General features: G+C 43.7%; 1 protein-coding gene across 2 annotated transcripts; it reads left to right on the forward strand.

Moving 5' to 3' along the window:
• Positions 1–631: 631 nt before the first annotated feature.
• Positions 632–19,108, forward strand: acvr1l (activin A receptor, type 1 like). Of its 2 annotated transcripts, none has more exons than XM_038273523.1 (10): positions 632–801; positions 3,225–3,308; positions 7,172–7,426; positions 7,498–7,703; positions 7,808–7,907; positions 7,988–8,134; positions 8,229–8,504; positions 8,727–8,924; positions 14,940–15,070; positions 17,827–19,108. In XM_038273523.1, the coding sequence occupies exons 2-10, from the start codon at positions 3,236–3,238 to the stop codon at positions 17,956–17,958; spliced, it is 1,518 nt and encodes a 505-aa protein (XP_038129451.1). In that variant the 5' UTR covers positions 632–801; positions 3,225–3,235; the 3' UTR covers positions 17,959–19,108. The 2 variants fall into 2 exon arrangements, with proteins under 2 accessions (XP_038129451.1, XP_038129459.1); XM_038273531.1 differs by having other exon boundaries at positions 3,230–3,308.
• Positions 19,109–20,426: the final 1,318 nt, after the last annotated feature.

Raw genomic sequence — 20,426 nt, forward strand, 5'->3', positions numbered from 1 at the left:
TCTGTCAAATAAAAAAAGAGTTGGTTATTTGGTCTGGTTTGTTCCAGATGTAACACCTTTGGAAAGCAGGAAAAACTCTAAAAGGTTAAGCCGAGAAAAACAATCCGGATCAATGAAAACATATATTTTTTTTAAAAGTTAACTGATGTTTAAATTTTATTTCAGTTTAATATGGGAAAAAGTCAGTATTCTGACTTTTTTCTCAGATTTCTGACTTTAATCTCAGAATTCTGACCTTTTTTTCTCAGATTTCTGGCTTTTTTTCCCACATAATTCTGACTCTAATCTCAGAATTCTGAATTTGATCTCAGATTTCTGACTTTTCCTCTCATAATTCTGACTTTAATCTTATAATTCTGACTTTTTTCCTCACATTTCTGACTGTTCTCTCAGAATTCTGACTTTTTTCTCAGAATTCTGACTTTTTTCCCATATTAAACTGAAATAAAATTTAAAAATCAGTTAACTTTTTTTTTTTTTTTTTTTGTAGTTTTTCAGTGGCCCTAATCCTCTTCCGTATATTTCTTTGTATGGAGATAGAAAATCAGTATTAGATTGATCTAATGTTGCAAACAGCGCCATCTTGTCTTCAGAAAGTGTCGGAGGACTCTGCTGCCCCACAATGCTTAGCGGTGCTAATGTTTTGGTGACGTCTGGAGAGGAAAACAGCCAGTGAGTGGGCTGGGCTGGATCCCTGCTTTCGGTTATTTTACACTCCGAATAACGCTGCTATGAATAAATGAGCCTCCATTGTGGATATTTGGATATCCGAGAATGAGCTAGAAGCCGTATCTTTGCCAGGTAAGTGGCTGTTTTCCTCATTCATGTCACGCTGTCAAAGTTAGCCTCTGTGCCCCACAGATAGCTTAGCTCAATTGGCTAACAGCCTGTCTGACTGGCGCCTCTCAGGCGGCTGTAGAAGGACAATAAAGCCGCCTGTGATCGGGTCCAGCTAACCAGCAGGGCTCCATCTTCTGAATTTAACCCTTACTAAACATATCGGTTGAATGTTTTTTCAGTCTGAAGGTTTTAACATTAAAATGAATGCGCTGGTTTCCAATGAGAGAATATTGATGTCTTCTGTGATGCTCTGATTGCGGAGAAACAGCTAAACTTGGTCTAAAAAACGCTATTTGGTTCAAACGGCTTCTATATAAAAAGCACGACCTTTTTAAGAAGTTATCTTAAGAAAACCCCCTTTAAAACGAGTAATTTTGCGTCTGTGAAGAGGTGTGATGCAGGGGCGATGCTAGAGTCTGTAAACAAAGGGGGCTTAGCCCAGTTTGAGAAGAGGTATGAAAAATCCCTTTATTGTTCCACAATGTGGAAATTCTGGTCTTATAGCAGCAAAAAGATTATAGAAAAAATGGTCCCATAAATGTGGACCTTAGAAAAATATATAAAAATAAACAAAATACTGTACTGTAAAGTGTTTTAACAATGTAAATACTGTGCACCTGGAGAATAAATAACCAATATATAGTATTTGAAATTTTTACTAATGGATATTTGAGAATAGCAGCAACATCGGAGATGTGCAGAAATGACATGAGCATTATTTAAATGACTAAGATAGAAACTGTGCAAAAATCAGCCTGAATGTAACAATTTATTGAGGTTGTTGGGGACAGTGATGGTTATAAAGTCTTGCAGCTGCTGGGAGGAAGGATCTGTGATAACGCTCCCTGGTGCATTTAGGGTGCAGCAGTCTGTCACTCAAGTAGTATGCTAGCAAACATTTTTAAAATAGTCGTGTTATAACATTTTGATGTGAAAAATAATTTTCAAAAGTGTGTTAGTTAAAAGTAAAAAAATAACTGTAAAAAAGACTACATTTAAAGCTTGGTGGTTGGCACTGCTGATCCAGTCTGCCGCACTGCTCCTTATGCAACAAGTATTTATTACAGCAATGTCCACAAAGGGAGGCAGCACTGTCGGATGCAACCTGCTACTCTTTCTTTATGAGAAAGAAGATCCAATCAGCTGGTCAAAACAAATGTTCTCCATCTTATTTGTTTGCAAATATATAGGAATCAAAAAATAGATATGCAATGTTGTGTTGATGGTAATAAAAGGGTTAAACACAAGTAACAACTGATATTTGATATGATGTCAAAAATGTTAAGGTAAATTGAACATACTTTTGTTTACTGGTCAAAGCTTAAACATAAATAAGATGAGTTTTAATAAAATGTGGGGGGGGGGGATAAATGGATAACAAATTGAGTGTATTTGTCAGTTGAAGGTACGTCTGTTTCTGTTATGGAAGTTAAAAGTCTAGACATTATGCTTACTGCTAATGAGCTGATTGCAGGCTCTCACTGAGCAGGTAACCTGGTTAATTAACCAGTCTGCATCCATTTTTGTTGTACCTGCGATACTTTATGGAGAGCAGAACAAGGAAAAATATTCTGACAAGATTCAAGCTTATAAGAAGGTCATAAATACGCCCAAATAAATCACATGAAGTTGTGTTCCAGTTGTAGATAGTGGCATCTATTGTTCTTCATTTCTTAATTTGTTTTATTACGATTAGTCTGTAACAAAACTACAAGCTCTGGTGTTTTCCCTATCAAAGCAAAGTTTTCCCTTAAAAGTGATTAAAGGAACCTGAGTCAGAAAACTGCACCTGGAAATGGGTTTTTGATGCAGTTAAAATCTAAATTAAAATGAACTTGCTTAGTGGGATAAACTCAACTCTGCTGTAAACATTGCAGAACTGCTGCACATTTTGCAGCTGTTCATTATTCAATGCCAAGCAAGTCTAAATATTTAGTTGATGAATAAATAAATGTTATGATGTGATATTAACATAACTTTTTTTTTTTATGACTCCGGATCTCTTACCCTTCATCGGATGCCTCTGTCTGTCCTCTTCTCTGCTTCTCCTGTTCTCAATTTTCTCTCAGATCCCAGTTTAGATTAAAAAAAAGGAAAATCTAAAAACAACATGGGAAAAATTTTCAATTGACAAGAACTTGGATCAGATTTTCAGGTTTAAATGGTTTGCAGCCAGGCCTCCTGGCACCTTTTAATTTGAACAAAAACAGACCTGCTTTCTCTGAACCTGGAAGAGTTTACTGGGGTTAAAAACCGTTCCTTTGTTTCTGCTATTTATGATCATCAGGAAAACAAACAAGAGGGAGGTAAACATGATTATCTGCTTTGTGCCTGTGTACTCATTGACCTCTCTGTCTCTGGCACCTCTTCCTCTGTTTTGTTAGCACAGGGAAACATGGGTCTTGGCAGTTTCCACGTCCTTCTGCTGCTCCTTCTGCAGGCACTGCAGGCATCAGCCGAGGACTCAGGTACCTTTTTATACACTCCAAACTATAGAGACCTCCAGTTGATGTTGTGTAACTGAAGTTTTTAACATTTTGTCTTATGAAAGCATTCTTTCTTAATGCATTTTATCATGATTTTATGGGATAATCTGACTCAGAGAGGCACTTAATTATTAAAAGAGAGAAAAATAAAACATGTTTTCATTAATAAAAACGTTCGGGATTTATGCAGGGTTAGTTTTTTGCTCTTTTTAATCCAAACTGCCCTGAAGACTTGTTAACGACTAGCTTTGAGTAAGACTGGTTGGAACTCAGTAGAATATCATTGAATGGGGATGTTATGACAAATCTTTTATGATTTAAAAAAATTTTTTTTACGTGTTATTGTTTTTTTCCTCTTAGCTAGTAAAGCTATTTATTTTACATTTTAATGTTTTGCTTTTTGACCTGGTTGCTGTGATGTTACAGCAGCTCTCCCCATCCAGTTGTAGCCAAAGATAACATTGTTTATATGAAAGCATCTGATCCAATGGGTCTAGTCAAAGTTCAACCATAAATCCAATAGAAAATCTATAGAAATGTAATGTTGTTTTCAGAACCTAACTGATGACAGATGGTGGTAACATTGGATTTCAACCTTACCAGGGGTGTCCAGCTCAGGTTCTCTGTAGCCTTCATGCTTTCACTGTTTCCCTGTCCAACATAAAGACATTATTATTAGTCACCCTTTGTTTATGGAGAGACCTTATTATGAACCATTTTTTAATTTAATGTGATCTTTCGGACGGTACAATTGTTGGTTTTTCCACACAAGGTCCCAGTGAAGTTTCCAGAACACGTTTTTAAATTAACAAAATTTGAAAACTGTAAGATTTAATGACCCATTATTCCTGCAGAATGGTGTAAAGAATCTCAGGGGTGGAAATTAGAAACAGTTAAGGGCCAAATGCAGTGGTGGATAGAAAAAGAACATTGTTACATTTTTACAACTGACCTGTATTTAATTAATTCTTAAAGGAATAGTACACCCAAAACATGATTAGCCTTCATTTTTTACTCACCCCCATGCTGAACAACACTCTGGAGTACTTTTTTGATATCTCAAATGCATCTGGAGATCTGGGAGGCTTCTTGCTGTCTGCTGACATTCAAATAATGGAGGTGCCCAGCGCCCGAGGCAGAAAGGTCCATAAAAATCCACAAAAAACGTGTCAATGTTCCTCCATACTGCTCGTCCAATGTATTCCAAGTGTCCTGAGTGGGTAGCATCCAGAATTTACACGAAACGAAGTCATTTAGAATGTTTTTAGAGCATAAACAGTAGTGTATAGGATTTCCTGAAAGCGCGCACATGCGCGCTCACGACGCTACGGAAGCCGGCAGACCAGACCAGATGAAAGTGCGCATTCAGCGTCTGCTCTGCCAATAATGCAAGCGTAGAAGAAGAAATGTGCTGTTTACCTGTGCAAAGAAAGAAACAACGAAAGAAAAATGTCTGAGGACTTCAGTGTTGAGGAAGAGCATGAGTTCTTTGCCGAGCTGAATGCGCTGGTTTGGTCTGCCGGCTTCCGTAGCGTCGTGAGCGCGCATGTGCGCGCTTTCAGGAAATCCTATACACTACTGTTTAGGCTCTAAAAACATTCTAAATGACTTCGTTTCGAGTAAATTCTGGACGCTACCCACTCAGGACACTTGGAATACATTGGACAAGCAGTATGGAGGAATATTGACACGTTTTTTGTGGACTTTTATGGACCTTTCTGTCTCGGTCACCATAGACCTCCATTATTTGAATGTCAGCAGACAGCAAGAAGCCTCCCAGATCTCCAGATGCATTTGAGATATCAAAAAAGTACTCCAGAGTGTTGTTCAGCATGGGGGTGAGTAGAAAATGAAGGCTAATCATGTTTTGGGTGTACTATTCCTTTAATATTCAAAGAAAAAAGATTTATACTTTCACTTTTTTTGTCTATATCTTCATGTCCAGCAACAAATACAGGTAAGAGAGAAAGAGCAGAGTCAAAATGGGGGAAGGAAAGTGATTAGCAGTTTCGCTGTCAACATGTGTTTCCTACATGGAGTTAGGCATTAAGATATTATATTTAGCAAAATATATAAAGAAAGCAGGTGACAAAGGGGTTTAATGATACACATAAACAGTACTGTTTTATAAACAACTGGCTATTTTCCTTCCTTCGTCTTTGCTGTAAAACATGCATTAAAAAGAAAAGGAAAGAAGTAAATAAACAATAATAAAAAATAAAAAAAAACTGAATATAGCAATCAACCCCAAGAAATAAGTGGCAGTACCTAGATTTTAATACACACTTAAAAAATGAAGTAAAAACAGCCTCAGTTGACTGAACAACAGGCTTTACATTTCTTTAACTTGTAGTTGATAGTCTCTCCACATGTATAAACTTATTTGATCACACCTAAGGAGGAATGGCGGCTTCTCTGTTTCCCCTCATAACATTGGTACAATCCTTAATCGTTGGAGGATCCTTTGTCAACCACCTTCTTTAAGTGCTTCCTTACTCACCAGTACACCAGTAGATTTTGACCTTCCTGAGTTTCTACTAGTCTTCCCACCATTATTAGTAGAGAAGAGAAACTGAACAGTAACTGTACCTCGTTGTAATGCTTCCTTTCCTTGTTTTTCTGCTTGTGTTCAATACACAGCGCTTTGTTTCCGCTTTAGCTGGGGTTAAAATGCTTTATAGATAAAGTTGAGGATGATAATGATGATAAACTGTAGGGATGCTCATGGAATAGTGTGTATTTTATACTGTGGACGTCTGTGTGTTAATAAGGCGGATTAGAGGCCGATTTATGATTTAGCGTGCAGAATGTGTCCGACACAGTGCTTACAAGATTTTATATTCCATATAAATCCATTCACCAACTCTAAGAGGGGGTGTACCACAGAGACCGCTAGCTTGCAACACCAGGCTGCAACTTCACAGACACCCAGTGTCCCACTACAAACTGCTCTGTGGGGAGACGCCATCACATTGAACAGCTTTGTGACACTTAGTGGTTCCTAGATGCCAGTTGTGGGATGCTATGTAACTACAGGTGTGTGACGGGTGCTTGGTGGAGCTCTGTGCTACCTATGAGGCTACACCGTAACAGAATAGCATATTTCTGTTCAAATCGACAGACTACTGACCTCAGGGCTTTTGGAATAACTTTCACTTTAAAGATGAACATTTTCCCGAGGTTATTAAGGCAAAAGGAGATTTTCTGAATTGTATTCAGTCAGCAAATGTCAGCAAAACAATTTCTATGTTCGGTTATATCCAAAAATGCAAAGTTTCGCAATTGCTGTATTTCCGTAAAAAAACAAATACAATATAAACTGCACACGAATGTTCACGTGATAAACTCATGGAATATAGTTATATTTCAGCCACGACTCTGATGGGCAGCATCATCCTCGAACTGCTTCTGGTCTTCCTCGTCTTTTTAATACGCAGTAAGGTTCAGCTGCAGGTTATGTGACTCGTTTGATGTGAAAAAAAGTCTTTCCATTGCAGTTGTGCGAAAAATAACAATTGAGATCCAACAGAAAAACCACCTTTAGGTGTAAAAACCTTTTGTCTTTACAAATTGCAGTTTTTCCATTTAGCATATTTATTGTTATAATTACAGTTTGTACAAATTGATAGTTAATGGAATCACAGCCTGTGATGTAGATTAACTCTACATAGAATTGCAGTTAATTAGTGGCTGGTTCTAAAGAAAATGATGAATTTCCAGCCCTGTTAGAGTTGTTAACTTCTGTTTAAGTTTGAAGTTTGAACACAGTATTCATCCTAAACTCTGCCACTGTTTGATGCTCCAAATTACTTGGGTTCTCTCCTTATGCGGCCTGTGTTTTACAGATGTTCAACTGGAGTGTCTTTGTGAGGGAGCCACATGTTCCCTGCCCGACCGATGTCACGGCGCCCGCTGCTTCTCCTCGCTTAAAAAGGACAGCAGTGGGATGGTGTTGGTGCGAGGCTGTTTTGAGGGGGAGGAGAAGATCCGCATGCATTGCTCCACAACTCCATCATCCCTTCAGGTCATCAACTGCTGCTCCCAGGTCCTGTGCAACGCAAACACCACGAGGGCGTCCCTGGAGTCACTTCTTCCATCAGGTAAGAATTAGACTGTACAGTAGAATGAGAACTTACAGACGGATCCATTAATTTTTCTGTTTTGCCCACAGCCCCTGAGGAGAAACCTGTCCGGTATCAGGTGGAGACGTTGGCTCTGTTTGTGCTCGCCCCGGTGGTTGTTCTCGTTCTGCTCTCTGTAGTGTCGATTCTGGCCTGTAGGAGGCTCCACCATGGCCGCCTCCAGAGGCTGCAAGAGTTCGACACGGAGCAGGGAGACGGTCTCATCACCTCCAATTTGGGAGATGGCACTTTAGCTGTAAGAGTTTTGTGGTGGTTTGTTTTTATTCCTTTTTTTTTTTTTCGGATTTATTCTAGTTCCCAGAATGAACGTCTACCCCTTTTTTTTTTTTTCTCCTGCAGGACCTTTTGGATCACTCGTGCACATCAGGCAGTGGTTCAGGTCTTCCTTTCCTAGTCCAGAGAACAGTAGCCAGGCAGATAAGTCTGGTGGAGTGTGTCGGTGAGCGGCTTTTTTTGTTATTAGTTCCAGCTGTTTAATGAACAGAGTCACTAAATGAGTAAAAATATCCTTGGTTTCAGGTAAAGGGCGTTACGGAGAAGTCTGGCGAGGTCAGTGGCAAGGAGAAAATGTTGCTGTGAAAATCTTTTCCTCTAGAGACGAAAAGTCTTGGTTCAGAGAGACGGAGATCTACAACACTGTGCTGTTGCGTCATGACAACATTCTGGGTGAGTTAACTTTTACTCTCGCAGCAAAATCACATCATGAATGAACCAATCGCTTATGGGTTGGTTTTTGTTGTTTGGTTTTTATTTATGACAGGATTTATGGCGTCTGACATGACGTCTCGAAACTCCAGCACTCAGCTGTGGCTCATCACCGAATACCATGAAAACGGTTCGCTCTACGACTACCTGCAGCGAGTGGCGGTGGAGACATCGGAGGGCCTGGCGATGGCGGCGTCGGTAGCCAACGGCCTGGTGCACCTGCACACGGAGATCTTTGGCACTGAGGGCAAACCGGCCATCGCACACCGAGACCTAAAGACCAAGAACATCCTGGTGACCAAGGAGCTGCGCTGCTGCATTGCAGACCTTGGTTAGTTCAGCTGCCAAATAATTTACACACCAAGTATTTAGATCAATTACTATAATCCCATTACACATCATTTTTGTTATTAATAATATTAGCAGTAAAATCAACTCCAAATAGTGCATTAATAAATTATAGACACAGGCTTCCATTTCCCGTATTTTATAAGTTCCCTGTCTACGTTTTCAGAGGGTTTGCATATTAATGTGTTTGTGCCGGTTGTTACAGGGCTGGCAGTGACCCACACCCAGGCTGACAACCTGCTGGATGTGGGCAACAATCCGAAGGTTGGCACCAAACGTTACATGGCGCCCGAAGTGCTGGATGAAACCATTCAAACCGACTGCTTCGACGCTTACAAACGGGTCGACATATGGGCCTTTGGACTGGTGCTGTGGGAGATAGCGAGGCGCACCTACAGCAACGGTGAGCACCGTGTGTGCAGCTCGGTACTCTAATGATGCTTTTGTTGCAGCTTCTGTACAAACTAATATAAGTTTTGATTTCTAAGACAAAATTAGTTCTATTTCATCCCTACTGACCGCCAGAGGGCGGTGCTGAAAGCACTGAATGTTCCCTTCGGGCATGCGCAGTTCGAGTAATTATACCAACAGAGTCACACCTGTGACACCGGATGACCACTCAGAAGCTATATAGCCTGGTGTCATCCTTTGCTCTGCTCCTTTTTTCTTCTCGCAAGCGGTTCGCTAACTTCCCCGTTGTCTGAAGCCCGTCTCTTGACCGGAGTTGCGGTTATTCTCCGCCCTCCCAGGGCTGCAACGGGTCGATTCTGAAGATTACGGAAGGTAAGTGAGTTGTTTGCTGGTGATGGTAGCGTCCGCGCCCCCTCTCCCGGCTCACGACTTTAGCTTTTTACCTACAGCTTCGTGCTGTTTTGTTCCGAACTGGTGACGGCAGCGTTTTCGCCCCTACTCCCAGTGTGAATAACTTCACTGCCGAAGTTATATACGGCTAACGTAGTTAGCTTCTTTAGTTTGTTGGTGTTATACCTGGTGACGGCAGCGGTTTTCGCCCCCTCTCCCAGTATATTCCCTACTTTTGCATCCTTTTTTTCACCGGTCTGCGCTGCTATAATTACTGACGGCCGCGGTTTTCGCCCCCTTTCCCAACCAAGTGTGGTCTACTTCGTTGCCGAAGTTGGAGACGGCTAACGTTGTTAGCCTTTTTTGGTTTGTTTGCAGCCTTCTTCATCGGTCTGCTTAATTATAAATGGTGACGGCAGCGTTTTCGCCCCCTCTCCCAATATCAACCTTTTTTGCAGCCTTTTCGTTGGTCTGCTCTCTTAATTGGTGACGGCAGCGTTTATCGCTCCTACTCCCTACTTAAGTTGCCATACAGCTAACGTTGTTAGCTTTTTTTGTTATTGCTTTTATACCTGGTGACGGTAGCGGTTCTCGCCCCCTCTCCCGGTATCGGCCGCCTTGTGTCCGAAGCCTCTCTTGTTTTATCCGCTATAATTGGTGACGGCTGCGTTTGCGCCCCCTCTCCCGATTTTCGATAACTTTCTGTTCTTTAAGCCTTGTCGGCCTTCGACATGGATGGCTCTCACAGCTGCATAGATTGTGGGGCTGCCCTGCAGGCAGAGGATGGCCACGACCTGTGCCCTACCTGCCTTGGACATGAGCACCTTTTGGAGGCGCTGTCTGAGAACCCCTGTATGAACTGCAGCTTTATGCCCCATGCAGTGAGGGTGGCCCGGTTGGCCCAGTTGTGCCCCCAGGAGGGCTCGGACCTTCCGCCCTCTGGGCAGGTGGTTCCCCCCAAGCATTCTAAGCGCCGTGGTGGGACCACAGCATTTGTGCCCCTCCCCCGGAGGAAGCGGGCCAAACCTGACCAGGGCCTGTCCACAAGGGTGGAGCAGTTGTCAGCAGAGCTGGCAGAGATGAAGTCCTTGTTGCAGACACGGCAATCTGATCCCTCGCTCCCAGTGGTTGGGCTCTCTTCCCCACCAATGCCCGAGCTGGTTGTAGAGGATGACGTTATCTCTCTGGCTGCTTCCGCTTCTCATTTTAGAGATGAGGAGGAGGCAGGGTCCTCTCAAGCCTCTGAGGCTGGTTCATTTTCATCTCAGAGTGCGGTTGGAGAGGCCGGGTGACGGTTCCATGCGGGAGGTCATGTCTATGGCCCTGAAGCAGCTGCAGCTGGAACTCCCACAAGGAGAGGCATCCAGCTCTGGCAGTGCTTTTTTCAGACGTGGAAGGGCTCCTACTCCTTTTTCTGTACCTCCATCAGAGGAGTACCTGAAGGAGTTACACGCCTGTTGGCGGGAACCGAGAGCGCTGTCGCGTCTCTCCTCGGATGGTCGTGTATTAGCTGCCATGCATGAGTCAGTGAAGGCCGGCCTGGACCGTATGCCAGCAATTGAACCAGCTGTTGCTTCACTGATTGTGTCACCAGATGAAGCCCTGCGTCCTGATGTCCGGTGCCCGCGGACTCAATGTCGGGTTACAGATGACCTCCTCTGTAAGGCGTACAATGCAGGAGCGCGTGCTGGCCGCCTTGGCAATTCCCTGGCGCACCTCATGTTTGCCCTGTCTGCATCTGTTCAGGACACTGGTGGTGCAAGTGCGGCGATTGGTTATAGTGACGCAGCGCTGCAGGCCTTCGCGCTGATGACCAGAGAGCTTGGACGGGTCATGTCTTTCCTTGTCCAAGCTCGTAGACAGGTCTGGTTGGCACAGTCTCCTCTGACTGAAGCATGCCGTAGGACCCTCAGGGGTGTCCCGGTTGTACCAGGGGAGCTGTTTGGATCAGCTGCCTTGGAGGCGCTGGAACGGACTGCTCAGGCACATCAGACTAGCCAGCAGCTTTCCGGCCTTCGCAGGAGCATACCTGCCTTTCCCCAGCGTTCGGGCCGCCCTGCCACTACCCCCAGCGTTCAGCCACGACCTCAGACCGGTGGCAGACCTGTTGGTTCCTATCCCCATGATGTGCGGCAGAGACCGAGAAGCGACTTTCGTGAGCCAGTCTGCCGCCCTGTTAGACAGATCCGGGCCTCAAATCCTGGACGCCCTCCCCCCAGAGCCCCCAGGGGCCGTGGGGATAGAAGATGATGCCACCGGGCCAGCCGTCGGACATTTTTCCCATCAGCAGCTGAATTTCTGGGCTGCTCATGCCGTAGATCCATGGGTGGTTGCCACCTTAACCAATGGCTACAGGCTCCAGTTCCGACGGCGGCCCCCCCTCTCACACCGGGTCAAGATGACTGTCATCACAGACCCGGTGAAATCTCAGGCACTAGACCAGGAGCTTTCCGCCCTCCTGGGCAAGGGGGCAATCGAGTCTGTAGATCCTCTGCAGCAACCCAGAGGCTACTACTCCACATACTTCCTTGTGGCCAAGAAGACCGGCGGTTTTCGCCCCATTTTAGATCTAAGGGGACTGAATCGGTACCTGAAGGTCCTTCCCTTCCACATGCTCACCATAACAGAGGTCCTTCAGACCATTGTGGCGGGAGATTGGTTTACATCAGTAGATCTGACAGACGCCTACTTTCACGTGCCTATTGCGGCAGAACATCGCCGTTTTCTCAGGTTCGCCTATCGGGGGCGCCATTGGCAATTCCGGGTGCTCCCATTCGGGCTCTCCCTTTCCCCGAGGGTGTTTACTCGATGCGTGAAAGCAGCCCTCTCTCCTCTACAGGCCTCCGGAGTCAGGATTCTGCCATACCTGGACGATTGGCTTCTTTGTGCTCCCTCTCAGGTAACTGCCTCTCGGGATACGTCCCAGCTTCTACTTCATGTGTCAATGTTAGGCCTCAAAGTCAACTTGGCAAAGAGTTGTCTGGTTCCATCTCAGACAACCACCTTTCTTGGGATGCATCTGGACTCTGCTACCATGATGGCCCGTCCATCTGTTCACAGGGTGGACGACATACTCCAGCTTGTCCGTCGATTCAGACTGGGCAGGGAGTTTCCCTACATCACCTTCCTGCGAATGCTGGGCAAACTGACATCAGTCACTCGTGTCGTGCCCTTAGGGCTGCTCCTTCTGCGTCCTTTGCAGCGATGGCTCAACAGCTTTCGCCTAGACGCCAGGCTGCACAGGCATCACAGGCTAATGGTGACCAGGAGCTGCCTCCATGCCCTAGCTCCTTGGCGAGACGGGACCCTTTTGTCCAGTGGTGTTCCAATGGGGCTAGTAGTGTGTCGAAGGGAGGTGGTCACCACGGATGCCAGCCTCATGGGCTGGGGTGCCGTGTGGCAACACAGAGCTGTTCGGGGTCTCTGGGACCCAAGGGAGCGCACCGAACACATAAATGTGCTGGAGCTGCGGGCTGTGCACATGGCCCTCAGGTGCCTTCTGCCCCACCTAGAGGGAAGGAACGTGCTGATTCGGACAGACAACACCTCTGTTGTTTATCATATAAACCACCAAGGTGGCACCAGGTCAGCACGTCTCTTGAAGGTGTCGAGGGATCTCCTGGAATGGGCCTATCCCCGTCTGTGTACCCTGCGCGCAGCGTATCTGCCAGGACGGCAGAACCAGGTTGCGGACTCTCTATCCCGCCAGGCACCTGCTCCGGGAGAGTGGTCTCTTCACCCCGACGTAGTGCGCATAATCTGGAACCTCTTTGGGCAGGCAGAGGTAGATCTGTTCGCCACAGAGGAGTCGACCCATTGCCCCCTATGGTATTCCCTAACCGGGATGGCGGGCGCACTGGGCCAGGATGCACTGGCTCATCCATGGCCGCAGGTTCTCCTGTATGCCTTTCCACCCCTCTCACTGGTTTGGCCGACTCTACGGAGGGTTCTCGAGCAGGGCCACAGAGTGTTGCTGGTAGCTCCGTTCTGGCCAGCGCGGCCGTGGTTCCCGCTGCTTTGGAGTCTGTCTCACGGTACTCCATGGCGTCTTCCAGCAAGGAGGGATCTGCTGTCTCAGTTGGGGGGACAGATATGGCACCCCAACCCTCAACGTCTCCAGCTGTGGGCATGGCCCCTGGGAGGCTGACTGGGTGTTCAGACACCGTGAGACACACCGTATTGAGTGCTAGGGCTTCCTCCACTCGGCTGCAGTATGCTAACAGATGGCTCCTCTTTTCTCAGTGGTGCTCTGCCCACAATGAGAACCCGCTTTCCTGCTCGGTGCCCACTATTTTGGAGTTCCTCCAGTCTCTCCTTGATAAGGGCCGCTCTCCTTCGACCCTTAAAGTGTATGTTGCAGCAATTTCATGTCTTCACCGAACTGTTGACAACCGTACAGTGGGGCGCCATGAACTGGTTTCACTTTTTCTGCGTGGTGCTCGTAGGTTGTGCCAGCGGCCAGCCCCACGATCCCCAGATTGGGATCTGCCATTGGTTCTCACAGCTCTGTGCCACCCTCCATTCGAGCCTTTGGCACAAGCAGAACTCAAGTGGCTTTCCTGCAAGGCTGCTTTCCTGATGGCTATCGTCTCAGCTAAGAGGGTCAGCGAGCTACATGCTCTTTCTGTCAGCCCTAGGTGTATCAGGTGGAATCCAGATGGCTCTGGTGTTACCCTGTGGCCTAATACTGCGTTTGTGCCTAAGGTGTTGTCTCCTTTTCACCGTAACCAGCCATTGCGGCTCGCTCGGTTTCAGCCTCAATCTGGTACAACTGAGAATGAGTCGGAGTTGTTGTGCCCAGTAAGAGCGTTGGAGGCATACATTGCAGCCACCGCCAATCTGAGACGCTCGGACCAGCTTTTCCTATGCTATGGGGGTCCAAGGTTAGGCTGTCCTCTTTCTAAACAGCGTCTGTCCCATTGGATTGTGAGTGTCATCTGCCACGCCTACGCTGCAGGTCACTGCTCCCTGCCAGTCGGTGTGAGAGCACATTCCACCAGGAGCGTCACCGCTTCCTGGGCTGCTTTGAGAGGGGTTCCGCTGGAAGCTATATGTGCTGCTGCTTCATGGGCTTCCCCAACCACCTTCACCAGGTTCTACAGTGTCAATGTGGCTGCCCCTCATCCCCTGGGTCAGGTCCTTTTACAAGGTTCTGCTGGGCCTCCTCTGTGAGGTATGTGCTCAGGATTCCTTGTGACATCGTTGGCATTAGTCATTCAGTGCTTTCAGCACCGCCCTCTGGCGGTCAGTAGGGATGAAATAGAACGAAAGTTACGTATGTAACTACGGTTCTATGAATCCCGGATGACCGCCAGAGCTTCTCTGTCACTCAGAATCCTTGCTTTTGCGAGAAGATCCTGTAGGAGCAGAGCAAAGGATGACACCAGGCTATATAGCTTCTGAGTGGTCATCCGGTGTCACAGGTGTGACTCTGTTGGTATAATTACTCGAACTGCGCATGCCCGAAGGGAACATTCAGTGCTTTCAGCACCGCCCTCTGGCGGTCATCCGGGATTCATAGAACCGTAGTTACATACGTAACTTTCGTTTTTTTTTGTTCTCAGCATTTCTATAATTTGACTTGGGACTTTCTCTTTTATTTTTTCCAACCATGCAGGCATCGTGGAGGAGTACAAACCCCCCTTCTACGATCAGGTGCCAAACGACCCCAGCTTCGAGGACATGAGGAAAGTGGTGTGCGTGGAGCAGCAGAGGCCTTTCATCCCTAATCGCTGGTTTTCAGACCCTGTAAGTACAAAGTCGTTAGAAACTATTTTTAAGCTGCATCTAATTTTGTTAATGTTTAGAGCTGCCACTAACGACTAATCTTTTGACCATTTTTTTTTTCATTTGTCGACTAATCTTAATGACTAATTTCCAAAAAAAACCACTGCTGGGGCTTGGCAGAGTAGCCGTGGGATGATGACGGCAAGTAAAAGAAAAAAGTTACATTCACACTGTGTGTGTACGTGTGCTCATTCAATAAGACCTCTATATCTCGCACAAAATGACTATAAATGCGCGTGCATAGCGTTGTTCCAAAACATTAGCAAAGATTCTTAACATCCAAAGACAGTCTGTCGTCATACTTCACAAGATTTATAAGAATGGACATGCTAACTAGCTGTTGAAACTAGGGCTGGGTAAAAAAATAAATTTAATCGATTTTGAATCGATTCTTTTACATTTTTGCAAAATTGATGTCTAGGGAATGAGATCGATTATTTGTGTTGTGACGCGCGTGACGTTCGCATTCAAATGAGCAGGAAAGATGCACTCAAGATTACTTTAAGCCTGACAGCTGCAAATATAGCTAATAGGTTGAATGACGACATTAACAAATGGGGGCTGACCAGCAAACACCCTGTAGTTACAGACAACGCTGCAAATATGGTTTGAGCAGTGGAGATAATGCAGCTCCTGCTTGTCTGCTGTGTCCCCGCTGTGTCACGTCTGCTTGCTGGAGTGAGGCTTCACTTTTCCACTTTTCACAGACAAGTTTGCACTTTTGAGACAATTTTGTTCATCTCAAGTTTAACTGTCCGATTTACAAGTTTAGACTTTGTGTTTAAAATGACAGGAAAATTAAAATACATGAGTATTTTGAAACACAGTTGAACCACTTTCATTATTGTAAAAACAGATCGAATCGAAATGAATAGATTTAGAACTGTATGAATCAAAATCGAATCCATTCAGGACTTTGGCGAAAATAACCAGCCCTAGTTGGAACAGTAATAGTTATTGAAATCATCAGAAGCGTCCTCAACAACTCCTGTGTGTTTCCTTTTAAAGTGCTCATGCATTGCGCTGGTGTTCCCGTGATAAGCCAACGAAGACTTACAGAGTGTACAGACCAGTCTATCCCCAGCGGACGAACGTATCTCCATACTTTGGATACTTTTGGTATTCTAGCAGATGCCTACGTCCTCGATTCACACCCACAAGCTATTGCCATTTTCGTATCACGCTCAAAACCCGAACACAGATTAACAGAAGCTCGTGACACGAGATGAAAAGGGAGGCAATTTGCCAGCGGTGTGCGCACAGAACAAACTAGTGCTGTGGAGTGGAATTACCTGAAATCAGATGAGCTGTTTGCTCAGGCTGAAATAAATAAGCGATAAAAAGCTGACAAAAAATAGTCACTGATGGAAAAAATATCCGTTGACGACTAATTGCAATGCAATTAGAGAATAATTTGCATTGGCAATTTAACCTGTTTCTCTTTCATTTTTTTATTATTTTGTTATATGAAAAAGAAAAAAATATATATGATTATCTTAAAAATTACAACTGAAGATGGGTTTCAAAAAAGTTTTTAAAAAAACCACTGGATTTTGTTTTCCAAGTTTGAGACTTTTCGCTTTTCACCCAGGAAGCTTTTTCAATTCAAAATGTCTGAATTAGCGTTGAGTTCCAAGCTGCAGACATTTTTAATTGAAAAGGCTTCCTGGATGGGAAGTAAAATGTCCTCCAACCCTTGAAAACAAAGTCCAATGGATGAATTTGTACCTTTTTTGGAATGACTTTGACCTGGAGGACTGAGAATCTTCAGCAGCATACAACTGAAGATAGGGTAAACTAAAACAACTGTGACCTCTTTGGTGTTATTTCAAGAACAGTATATTTACTAATTACTGTTGTGGTTTTTTCATGGCTGTAAAACCATGACACCAAACACAAATGCTACAGGTTTACAAGAGACAATGTTCTCACAATCTATATTCATTGGAGGTTTCTGTAGCTCTACAGTCAGTTTCAGCTTTATTTTTGTACCAGGTTTGAATCCCGACCTGTGAAACTTTGCTGCATATCTGTCCTTTATTTCCACCACATTTCCTGTCCCACCCCTTTCAAAATAAAGACCACTAGAACCAAAAAGACCATGAAAAATATGCTAGAGCTCCCATCTGGTCATTTTATACTTAACACAATTTATATAAGTCGATGAAGAATTTAACTTTACCGTTTTGCTCAGACTACCACAAAGGAAACTATTTTATTGAGATATTCTGAATAACTTTAGTTAAAACCAAATTCAATTGATATTCTGTACCTATGTACTGCTAGCCAAGGTTAAATAGATATGAAATAAAATAAAGGCACAGAAGACAAATATATTTTAATGCAACCTGATGTAATAATGTAGGATTAAATCCAGTGTACTGCCTCTGCTACTGGGGACAGCTAACAGCATGAATCATTTTCTGTTAATCGGCTGGTAAAAATTCTATTATGACCTACTGGTCTGGCTGTTTCCTCCTCCAATCCAATGCCAAGGCTTTTATTTGATGGCTTAATAAGTAGATTTTGCATTTTAACCTCCACCATCTGGCCTGTTTATAATATAATAATGTTTATATAGCTTTTCTTTGAGCGGAAAGCCTTAATGAACAGTTAGATTAGATGATAAGTTGTGCAGTATTAGCTCTTTTATTTTAGCTGAAAGCTTCACTAAAGACATTGAACGTTGAGTTTCTAACATGTTTTTTTCCTCTCAGACACTCTCTGCTCTGGTTAAACTGATGAAGGAGTGTTGGTACCAGAACCCCTCAGCCAGACTCACAGCATTACGCATCAAGAAGACCCTTGACAAGATCCACAGCTCCCTGGAGAAGGGCAAGGAGTCATGAAACAGAGGCGCCTGCATGACGTCAGAGAGCGACTTCAACATGAGCTTGGGTTTAGTTGAAACAAGAGAAAATCTGAAGGATGGATGGGAACGTTTCTGCCCTTCTCTCACCCTTCCTTATCTGTGGTTGCCTTCCACCAACATCCCTCCGTTTGACTTAAAGCCCATACAGACGTTTGGAGTCGTCTCGCCTACAAAAAGCAGCTGAGGCTGCGGGACATGAGCAAGTTGCCATTGTTGGACTGTTACAGAGTGTGAGCGGTTGGCATATTATAGCACCCAATCACACTGCTTTCAATGCACATTTATAGACGGCCATGGGTTGGGCCCTCCTACACACCAAACACTACATACCGAGTGAATCCTTGCTGTTCAGTATCTGATCTCCAGCCAGCATTTTTTTTTTTTGGGCATGCGAATGTGGCATTCTGCTCAGAGACAATCAGATTGACTTCACTCATTTAGCTTTATTATAACAAGCCAACAAATATTCAACATCTTCACTTATTAAAGGAAGAAGAGCCAATAGAATCAAACTCTTTAGTCCTTTTTAAAAAAAACAAAAGGAAAAAAAAAGATATTTATGTATTGAACCTCCACTGTTACCGCACTACTGAGGACCTATGTAAGACTGATGTTTGATATGTGCAAGTGATTGTAAACGTATATTAATGCTATCGGACTGTAACCGTTGCTACAAAGTAGGAATCTGTTGATAAAATGCAGGAAAAAGGTTTAACCTTTATGTTGAAAACCAGGACGACACACAGGGGTTTAAATGACCAGCTGATTGGGATGAATGTGAGATTTTAATAGGAGGCTTTTAATGGTTTTTCTGAATCGCTCTGTTATTGATGGAATGATCAGACAACACACGACTTCATATATTTTTAGGAACCAAATTTAGGTGTTTGATTTTCTTTTCTCCACACAGGCTCAAATGTATCCATCCAGCATAAGGGGGAAAAATACTCCTGCAAGCTGCACTTTGAACACTTCATATTGTATGGATGATTTGTTTAAATTGTTGTTGTTTTTTTCCCTGTCAGAGAGACGGCGCGCAGGCAGAGTCCTTCTAGTTTAATTAAGGTTGATCTGGGCCATTCAAAAGCAATGCCTGATTTATTCATCTAAAAAACATTTCTTCATAAGGAGTTGAGCTTCGTTTTTTTTTTATACTTGGAGACATTTTAGTCAATGGTTAACTTTTTTTTTTTTTTTCATGACTAGTGATGTCCCAATCTGATATCAACATTGGATGTCAGTCCAATATTGTCCAAAAACACTTACTATGTTAACCTGTATCTAAAATCTCTGACAGTTGACTATAGAAACACTACCCTCATGTTTAGTTAATGTAACATATAGTTAGAATCACTGATCTAGTTTTTCAAACACAACAAAATGTGTAATTAAAATATGATTGGTGCTGATATTGTATCGGTTAATATGGTCTATACTAAAAGCTGCAATAATGGTATCATATAGAAAATGAAATAGTTGTATTGGGACATCCCTATTCATAAGTACTAATCGTGACACTTTAGAGTCAGGGGTTTGACAAAGGTCAGTGACCTCTTATGTGGTCAGACTAATATCAAGTTCCTGGACATGCAGAAATCAATCAACTAATTTAAATATGTTCTATATCTTTCTAAAAACAGGCTCAAATATTCAACTGGTCTCTGCCTGAATCTGGCAATAGATTGAAAAAGCATGAGATCATGTGCTTAAAGGCATCCGTGCAAACATTTTATGTTGGAGAGACAGGGACTGAATGCCTGGTACTTATTTCACCAACATTCACTGCAGTAAACAGTTCCTTGTGAAACTCGCATCACATACAGCGGACAACGCAATAATGATACATTTGTTTTTTATTGTGGATGTATATTTATATTGGAGCATGTATATATACTTTTGACTACGCGTGGATTAGAGAAAAGAGAATCTAAACATCTTTCTGCCCTATAAATAAAATAAAAAATAAATCCACCCAGGCAAAAAAAAAAAAAGGTATAGGTGCTAATGTTTTAATGAAGAATCTCCATTGCGCCCCGCTTTGCATACTTGATTAGCTGTGGGAGACGCTTCCCCTTTATCAGAGAGGAATAGACCGATCCACGGTCGTTTGATCGGTTCTTTCGTTTTCCTGACAGCAGCTAAACTTTAAAGTAGCCTCGGGGTCATCTTGTCCTCAGCAATGCCTCGCTGTAGAAACAGGAAGGAAAGGATTCACTCCATGTTCATTAAACACTGTTTTATTTCATACTGGTTCAAATCAAAACGTGGCCTAGGTGTACAAAGAAATAAGCTCACAAGTGCTGGCTTTGTTTTGAGGAAAAACATTAATGCTCTGTCTTTTTTTATATGTAATAAAACATTTACTGCACTCTTGCCTTACGATTAACGGTTTATTGTGATTTTAGTGTCTATAAAATTTTATCTTTTGTCATTGCAGTTCTTCTT

This window comes from Cyprinodon tularosa, unplaced genomic scaffold (assembly GCF_016077235.1).
Source record: "Cyprinodon tularosa strain WSP-4 unplaced genomic scaffold, ASM1607723v1 ctg120, whole genome shotgun sequence".
Taxonomy (NCBI): domain Eukaryota; kingdom Metazoa; phylum Chordata; class Actinopteri; order Cyprinodontiformes; family Cyprinodontidae; genus Cyprinodon; species Cyprinodon tularosa.

Bases quoted from the DNA above. Each gene is read 5' to 3' on its own strand.
- acvr1l (XM_038273523.1), top strand. From the start codon at position 3,236: ATGGGTCTTGGCAGTTTCCACGTCCTTCTGCTGCTCCTTCTGCAGGCA. The intron at 7,704-7,807 runs GTAAGAGTTTTG...TTTCTCCTGCAG, and splicing joins TGGGAGATGGCACTTTAGCT to GACCTTTTGGATCACTCGTG. The intron at 15,071-17,826 runs GTAAGTACAAAG...TTTTCCTCTCAG, and splicing joins ATCGCTGGTTTTCAGACCCT to ACACTCTCTGCTCTGGTTAA.